This window comes from Geotrypetes seraphini, chromosome 4, assembly GCF_902459505.1.
Source record: "Geotrypetes seraphini chromosome 4, aGeoSer1.1, whole genome shotgun sequence".
Taxonomy (NCBI): Eukaryota; Metazoa; Chordata; class Amphibia; order Gymnophiona; family Dermophiidae; genus Geotrypetes; species Geotrypetes seraphini.
The window spans coordinates 21,763,896-21,773,166 of record NC_047087.1 but is presented as its reverse complement, the minus strand read 5'-3'; the positions used below and the strand labels follow the sequence as shown (position 1 = coordinate 21,773,166).

Here is a 9,271-nt window from a genome sequence, read left to right as displayed (position 1 = left end):
GATTTGAAGTCAGTTGTATGTATAATTCAATTATCTGTTTTTGTATAGAAAAATTAATAAAGATTTATTTAAAAAAAAACAACAACCCAGTTTCATCATGCTTTATAAACACAACTCTTTATTGGGAATTTGATATATTTGGGGAATTCAATATATTTTGTTGTCAAAATTCATTTGTACTCTTTATCTTTTGCAAACCGCATGGAACTTAGCGGTGTTTGCGGTATAGCAGTGAGCGTTATGTTATGTTATGAAATAAACACACACATTTAGAGGTCTAAAAAATTTTTTTTAAACTACATGACATGAAACGGTACAGTCCTGGTGTTTTGATGCCATTTTCACATGATATTGCACTTCTACCAGTTAATGATAAACTCTTATTTGGTGTTTCAGCTACTCAAGTCTCAAGTTCAAGTTTATTAGGTTTTTATATGCCGCCTATCACTAGGGCACCCTGCAGGAAACTACCCTAATTGGCAGCGGAGTTAAAACAAATTTAAGGTGGTATTTTTCAGCCAATACACAACTGATCTGTGGCCTTTCATGCCAGAGGACGTAATCAACACCAGTAACGCAGCACAGCTTAAAAGTCCTGATACCCCGAACAGAAATATTTTCCTGCTTTAAAAGGGTATAAGACAAACCATGCAAACGAACATGCACACTCCATTCACCCACTGCAGTCACACATACCCTCCCTACCTCCCCCCCCATTGTATGGTTTGTGTTGTCTGGTGTGCCTGTTTTCCCTTGTATTGATGTAGGGCAGGGGTCTCAAAGTTCCTCCTCGAGGGCCGCAATCCAGTCGGGTTTTCAGGATTTCCCTAATGAATATGCATGAGATCTATGTGCATGTACTGCTTTCAATGCATATTCATTGGGGAAATCCTGAAAACCCGACTGGATTGTGGCCCTCAAGGAGGGACTTTGAGATCCCTGATGTAGGGGGAGGGGCATGCCATGTTGCCAAAAAGAGAAATTATGGAGCCAATGTAGGAGGCAGTCCTGTAATCTCTTGCTGATTTTTGTTTTCTTGGTGATGCCTTTGTTTGCCTATTTTTACCTTGCACCATGCTTGTTTCTCTTGTTGACTCTTTAATAAAAATGATTTAAAAATAAAAAAAAGGTACAGTATAAGGAAAACGATTTTCCCACATTGCTTCTAACTCTTTAAGGGAATGAGTGCCAAGCCAGTTTGCCTGTGCCAAGGCCTGCCCTGACTTGGCTCTGTGGCATCTGATAGGGAGAATTACAGCAGGAGGAGCTGCATTTAGGGAGAATTCACTTTGCTCCTGTGTGACTGAAAGGAAGACAGAGAGGCTGGTGGCGAGTAAGGCTCACTCTTCACTTGGCGTAAGTGCGTCTTATCTTCCTTTCCCCCCCCCCTAGGTTTATAGTGAAACCTGAAGGCCATGTTTTGTGCCACGAGAGACTGTTACATGACAGTCAGATTTACATATAAGCTGGACAAGCTACAGCTTAAGAGTCTCACGTGACAAGGGACCTCACACTTCACTAGCATAGAAAACTATTTAACCTCAGAGTGTGGCGCAGTGGTTAAAGCTACAGCCTTAACACCCTGAGGTTGTGAGTTCAAATCCCTCGCTGCTCCTTGTGACCCTGAGCAAGTCACTTACTCCCCCATTGCCCCAGGTACACTAGAAAGAGTTTGAGCCCACTGGGACAGAGAGGGAAATATGATAAAGTACCTGAATGTGAAACCACTTAGGATATAAGTGGTATTTAAATACATTTACTTCCTACTTAACGGAGGGGGCCTCTTTAATGTTACAGCTAAGCTGAAGGACTCACAAGATGCATAAATCTAGCCCTGACCAGGAGCCGTTTGCTGTCTTAGTTATGAACATTTGAGAAAGTGCAAGAATGAGACTTTGTTAGCATCCATTTTTGTGCAGGCCCCAGTTAGTGTATGTCTGGCTCAACACTCAAAATCAGAAGGACTTTGCCTTCCATCTCCCAACTGAATGCTCAGGCCGTGGTTAGAGCCTCCAGAGAGATAGTATTCAGCTAGTCTGGTCAGTTTCTGTGAAGGAGGGCTGGTGACCCATGACTGGAAAAAAAGATTTGGGGCTCAGGTCCACCTAAAAACATATCTGTTCCTGAAGTACTTAGGTAGCTGATTTGTACAATCTTATTCCACAATAACTGATCTCTACAGCTGTTAGTCACTAGCTTTTAACTTTGCTAGTTCTACTCAATTTGTAGTATTTTAATCGTTGTAAACCGCATAGAACTTCATGGTCCTGCGGTATATAAACTGTTATTATTATTATTATCTCTAGGCCAAGTGGCACCATGGTGGGAGAGGACTAAAGGAATACAGGCTGTCTTAACTTATCTCTGCCATGCTCTTGTCCTACCATTTAATGGAGGTTTCTTTCCCTCCCTGTATTTTATCTTCACAATATAAAGCGCAGTTATTTTATGAAATGGTGCTACCATAGCAAACATACTAATAATTCAACTCTAATTTGTGACAGAACAACTAATTGGGGGAGTGGCAATATGCCACACACATAGCATGCCCTTCTTTGGTGGCAGAGGCAGCTCTGGCATAGCTGTCCCCACTTTCAGTAGTGCCACTGGGAAAGCATACCCCTCTCTCTCTTGCAACCAGAATCACCTTCTTGCACTCCTGTTCAACTTCCTCCTTTCTATCCTTCCCTGTCTCTCTCTCTGTCTCAACTCATTATGGAGTAGAGGAGTAGCCTGAGAACGGGGTGGGGTGAACCAGGTTCAGTTCTCTCCTTGTGACTGGGCAAATCACTTAGGGCTAGATTCACAAAGCAAACCAATCGTGTTGTGACCCGATTTACTTACCTCTCTGCCAATCCGTGCATGCAAAGTAGGCCGGGATGCGATTCACAAAACAAATTTTGTGAACCAACTGGGCTGGCCGATCAACCTAAGAAGAGACTGCTGGGGACCAATTGCAAACGTCCTTTCCGACTCTCCATTGCCGCCCTGCGCTCTGCTGCCCCGAGAATTATCTCTCTGCCCCGAATCTCTCCTGCCTGCTGCTCTGCCCCAAATCTCTCCTGCCTGCTCTCCCCTGAATCACTGCCCTGCTGTCCCCTGAATTTTTCCTGCCTGCCGCCCCGAATCTCTCCTGCCCTTCCCCCCCCAAAAAAACCCGCAGCAAATGAACACGAACGCATGCGCAGACCATCTACAGGGAAAGCAGATGGTCTGCGCATGCATCTGGATCGCACACTAGCGATCCGTGTCAGTGCATGGGGCTGTTCCTCCGATTGCCCCCATTAGAATATTGTGGCTTGAAGAATCCATCGGACCTGCCTGGATCGGTCACACAATCGAGCAGGTAGGTGAATCTAGCCCTTAATCCTCCATTACCTGTATATAATATGTAAACCACTTTGATTGTAACCACTTTCCCCTTATGATCCAGCACCCTTTTATACTCACCTGTTTGGCACCCTTTTCTCTTTCTCTAATACTCGGTCTTCTTCCCTCGTTTCTCCCACCCAGCTCCGCCAGTCTTTCTCCCTCACCCCTTGCTCCAAAAGTACAGTTTTCCCGTCTTCCACGCTACTCAGCAGCATTCATCATTCTTTTTTACTTTTTCACGCAGCAGCATTCTCACCCCTTCTCTCCACCTCCAAGCATCTAAACTCTTTTCTCTCTTCCCTCCCACCCAGCAGCATTCCGATTTCATTTTGCCCTTTATCCAGCAGCACTCATCCACCTTTCTCTCTCCCCTCTTCTCCTGTGTCCCATGGGTCCTTCCCAGCTCCTCTCTCTCATAGTTTTCAGTAATGCGCTATCGTTTTTCCCCCCAGAGTTGGGCACATAATTTTTCTGAATGGGAGGAAAGTACTGCCTCCGTTTCCATGAGCTGTTCCTAACCTTAACATGAGCCCAGAATGTCTACTACTATTATTGCTATTATTATTTCTATAGTGCTACCAGACGCACGCAGCGCTGTACAGTCACAAAGAGTAAGAAAACAGTCCCTGCTCGAAAGAGCTTACAAGACAAACAGGATGTCATGGATACAGTTAAGGGGAAGGGTTAATCAGCTGGCTGGGTTGGAGGGCAGTGGAGTAGGGAGAAGGATTCATAGACAACGGCGCGAAAGACAAAGGCGCGCCCGGACAATTGAGCGCAGCGCGGAGGCGTGCGCTGCTCAAAATTACTGTTTTTAAGGGCTCCGATGGGGGGTTTTGTTGGGGAACCCCCCCACTTTACTTAATAGACATCGCGCCGGCGTTATGGGGGGTTGTAACCCTCCACATTTTACTGTAAACTTAACGTTTTCCTTAAAAACAGGGAAAGAGTGAAGTTTTCAGTAAAATGTGGGGGGTTACAACCCCCCAAACCCCCCACAACGCGGTGTGATGTTTATCCACGCCCCCCCGTCGGAGCCCTAAAAACAGTAATTTTGAGCGGTGCACGCCTCCGCGCTGCGCTCAATTGTCTGGGCGCGCCTTTATCCTGGCACGCTTTTGACCTGACACCAGGAGAAGGATTGAAGGCTATATCAAATAGGTGGGTTTTCAGTCTGCTTTTAAACAAGGGAAGGGGCTTGATGGATAAACTCGGGTAATTTATTCCAGGCATAGGGGGCAACTAAATGAAAGGAATTGGCCATGGAGGTGAAAGGAATTGGCAATGGAGGAGAAGGGTAACGCTAAGAGTGACTTAACTGAGGAACGGAATTCTCTGGGAGGTGTATAAGGAGAGAGGAGCGAGGAGAGATATTGAGGGGCAGCAGAAGGAACCCACTTGTAGGTCAGCAGTAAGATCTTGAACTGTTTGCGATGGCAGATAGGGAGCCAGTGAAGTGACTTAAGGAGAGGGGTGACAGGAGCGTAGTGAGGTTGGTAGAAGATGAGTCGCGCAGCAGAGTTTTGCACAGATTGCAGGGGGGAGAGGCGATACTGAGGGACACCAGTTAGGAGTAGATTGCAGTCATCTAAGCGTGAGGCTACAAGAGCTTGGACAAGGGTCCGGGTAGTGTGCTCAGACAGGAAGGGGTGAAGGTCTCACTCTCCTTTATTCTTTTCATTTAATTTCTACTTATCATCTTTTCTCACTCCTCCCTAGGCTTTTCACATCTTTCATTGCTCAGCTAACACCCAACCCCCTTATCTATTTTTTTTTTTTTTAATCTCAACCCTTCTACCTTCTTCCCCTGTTCATTCACCTCAAAAACATTCCTCTCATATTTCCTTTTCTATTTTCAATTCTTGCAACCAACCTTCCCTTTCTGCGTTCTTGCATCTGCCTTCCTAAGAGCCATTCTCCCTTCAGTCTACTCAGTCTGCGGCCCACCTCCATCCTTAGCATCTGCCCATCTTTCCCCAGTGCCAGTAACATAAGTAGGATGATTGATGATGGCGTAACTGTGTCGGTATCAATAACTCTATATTGTAACACCTCGCAGAAGCTCTTTGTAGCTCTGTATTGTAGCATCTCTACAGAAGCTCATGTAGCGTAACACCTTTACAAAAGCTCATGCAAACCTCTCTGAATTGACTCCCCAGTCATTGGTAGCGGTATAGAAACTCTTAACAAACATAAACATGCTTAAATTACCTATTTAAATCCCCCCCTTTTTTTTTTTTTTATTTTACAAAACCGCATAAGAGGTTTTTAGCATCGGCCAGTGCGCTGAATGCTCTGCTCTGATGCTCTTAGGAACCCTTTGACCGTCTGAGCAATGCAAAGCATTCAGCGTGCCGGCTGGTGCTCAACACCTCTTGCGCGATTTTGTAAAACGGGGGGGGGGGGGGGGGAGGGAGGGGTGTGTAAAATTTTTTTTAAATAATACAAATGGTTAATCAAATTTAAACATTTCTTGCAGGACGCAACATGGATTTAGAAAAATATTTCAACAGAATCAATTATCGAGGAACGCACACAAAATTAGACTTGGACACGTTGACTGAAATCTTTCAACATCACATCAGAGCTATTCCATTTGAAAATCTCAGTATCCACTGCGGAGAAACTATTGGACTAAACGTAGAAGCCACTTACGACAAAATTGTCTTGAAGAAACGAGGTGGTTGGTGCATGGAGAATAACCATCTTTTATCCTGGGTGTTGAAAACAATGGGATACGACATCACACTTCTCGGTGCGAACATTTACATTTCGACAGATGACACTTACAGTCCTACCATGTCTCATCTCTTGATTAGAGCGCTAATTAATGGCAAATCTTATATAGTCGACGCCGGTTTTGGAGCTTCTTACCAAATGTGGCAACCCATAGAGCTGGTTTCCGGAAAGGCATACCCTCAGATGCCTGGCATTTTTTTCCTGACTGAAATCGACGGGGTTTGGTATTTAGACAAAGAGAGACGGAAGCAACAGCTTACCAACCCGAGTTTCTCGCAGTCCAGTCTTATAGAGAAGCACGAGTATAAGAAAATCTATAGCTTTACTCTTGTGGCCCGAGTTGTCGAGGAGTTCCTGGACATTTCCACACACCTGCAGATAGCGCCCGACTCCCTGTTCACAAATAAATCTATCTGTACCCTCCAACTCAGCGATGGGCTTCGTGCATTGATAGGCTGGACACTCTGCGAGATTAAATATAATTACAAGGAGAATGTGGACCTGATGGAGTTCACAACTGTTAAAGACGAAGACATGGAAAATACACTAAAGGAGAAATTTAAGATAACGCTTGAAAACAAACTTATACCAGTTAATAACAAGATGAACATAGTAAGGTACACAATTTAGTTTAGTGAACAAAGGTGTCGCTGGGACATTCCCCTCCCTTTTACAAAACCGTGGAAGCGGTTTTTAGCTCAGGCCAGCACACTGAATGCTCTACGCTGCTCCAGACGCTCATAGGAACTCTTATGAGTGTCGGGAGCAGGACATTCAGCGCGTCAGCCGGCGGTTTTGTAAAAGGGGTGGATAATGCAGAAGAATGAAGCAGCTTTCATTTTCTGCCTTTTTTTAAATTTTTATTTCAATGACTTGATTTCATAATGAAAAATAAAAAAATAGTGCCTGTTTTTAAAATTTTGAAGTGTGGGTAATTTATTAAATATTAAAATAAAGTCAAGTAATTTATAAAGGAAAAACAGGGAGGTGGTTGGCATCCTATGTTATAGGAGCATGTATAAGGCTGTATAGCTATATGATCAGAACCTTGAATTGGTTGCAGGAGAGAGTGTGCATTGTTCCAGCCATTTATTTTTGGTTGGGGGGCAGTGGCGCAGGGGTGTTCTGAGTGAGCACCCTCTTGCCAATTTTCTCTTGTACTGTGTTTGTCAGGGGTCATTGGGGAGGGCCGTCATTCAGCGTTGGGAGACTTTTTTGGGGGGACAGATATTTTGAAAAAAAATTACCCCCCTCCCCCATCAAAACCCCCCCCAGGCAGACCTATTACCAACAGGTCTAGTTCACCAGTTGGTTTTTCTGATCGCTAAAACCCCCCTTTTTTTTTGTTTAAATAGCTAAGTGATGTTAGTGGATCAATCGCTTGGCTACTTTGTATGGGGTTTTAGCGAATTGGCATGGCCGGATCTGAAAATGGGCGATCAAAGGGGAGAAATACACGGTGGGCCGTTTTGTGCTTTGGGGCGGTAAAAGCAATTGTTGCTAAAGCTATGAAAACAGGTTTAGCAACGATCGCTGACTTTAGTGCATCTAGCCTTTAAAGACCTAACTTGTCAATCAATTTTTTGGGCCTCGTTAATACAAAGCGGTGCTAAATCAACTGTCAACTTTTGCGCATTCCATGTCTACTTTACTATTTTCAATCTATTAACTTTAGCAAATAAGAACATAAGAATTTGCCTCCGCTGGGTCAGACCAGAGGTCCATCGTGCCCAGCAGTCCGCACCCGCGGCGGCCCATCAGGTCCATGACCTGTCATGTTATCTTGATTTAGCCCTATAGCCCCCTTGTTTTTATCTACACTCTTTCCATACTCTTATCTACCCTTATCTGTATCCCTCAATCAATGTACCTGGGCAATGGGGGATTAAGTGTCTTGCCCAGGGTCACAAGGAGCAGCGTGGGTTTGAACCCACAACCTCAGGGTGCTGAGGCTGTAGTTTTAACCACTGTGCCACTTTCTCTCCCCCCCAATGAATTTATTCAGGTACTCAAGCTATTTTTCCTGTCCTGGTGGACTGGCAATCTACCTAGTGTACCTGGGGGGATTGGACAGGGTCAGAAGGAGCAGCGTGGGTTTGAAACCACAACCTCAAGGTGCTGAGGCTGTAGCTTTAACCATTGGGCCAAAATAAATGGTAATTTTGTGTTAAAATAATATTTTTCTGCAGTTTTTAACTGCACATGTAGAAGTTATTTCAGCTTCAGTTCATTGATTCGTGGATTCATCAAAACACAACCGGGGAAGGGGGCTAACTTTTGCATACAGCTGTACATTAGCCATTCACAATACAACTAAAACTGCTAAGCCCTGGATGGTACAAGATGAATATGTGAATGGAACTTGGCTGTCCTGAAATGACTAGCTGAACATACGGCAGGAAGAACCACAAATATTAACATTGGCAGAGACCCACTGAACATTTGCAGTTAAAACTAGCATCTTTATTGCAACGCTTCAGTTTTCCAACTGTCTCCTGAAGCGACCCTAACAGGCTCGATTATCAGGATAGCCTTTATTTAAAATATTTCCCAATCATCTCCTGGAAGCACACCAAGCCAGCATTAGGACTGCTAAAATTTAATATGCATTAGATCTATAGGCACAGGATTTCCGACTTTTGCAAATCTACCAGTATCTTTTCACCAAAAAACGTCAGATTGAAAACCTCTTGCAAGAACATAAGAAGTTGCCTCCGCTGGGTCAGACCAGGGGTCCATCGCACCCAGCAGTCCGCTCCCGCGGCGGCCCATCAGGTCCATGACCTGTAAGTGATCCTTTGTCTAAGACCCTTTAATCCTCATGCTTCTTCTGTCTATACCCTTCAAGGCCCAGCAAGAAGAGGAGGCAGATCTTCAGGCACCGGCACCAACCCACAGGACATGCCAGTCAAGTAGAGAAGGCTTCATCTAAGGCAAGACAAATGTTGGGTTGCATCCGCAGAAGTTTCGTCAGCCGGAAGCCTGAGGTCATCATGCCGTTGTACAGAACCATGGTGAGACCACATCTGGAATACTGTGTGCAATTCTGGAGGACACATTATCGTAAAGATGTGTTAAGAGCAGAGTCGATTCAGCGGATGGCCACCAGGATGGTCTCGGGGCTCAAGGATCTCTCATACGAAGAGAGGCTGAACAAATT

At 44.7% G+C, this 9,271-nt stretch overlaps 1 protein-coding gene across 1 annotated transcript; it reads left to right on the top strand.

Annotated features, from left to right (window-relative positions):
* The first annotated feature begins 1,277 nt into the window (after window positions 1-1,277).
* On the top strand, window positions 1,278-7,206 carry NAT1 (N-acetyltransferase 1). Its single transcript, XM_033942787.1, has 2 exons — window positions 1,278-1,356; window positions 5,852-7,206. Exon 2 carries the CDS (start codon window positions 5,860-5,862, stop codon window positions 6,739-6,741), a length of 882 nt encoding a protein of 293 aa, XP_033798678.1. The 5' UTR covers window positions 1,278-1,356; window positions 5,852-5,859; the 3' UTR covers window positions 6,742-7,206.
* The last annotated feature ends 2,065 nt before the right edge of the window (window positions 7,207-9,271 follow it).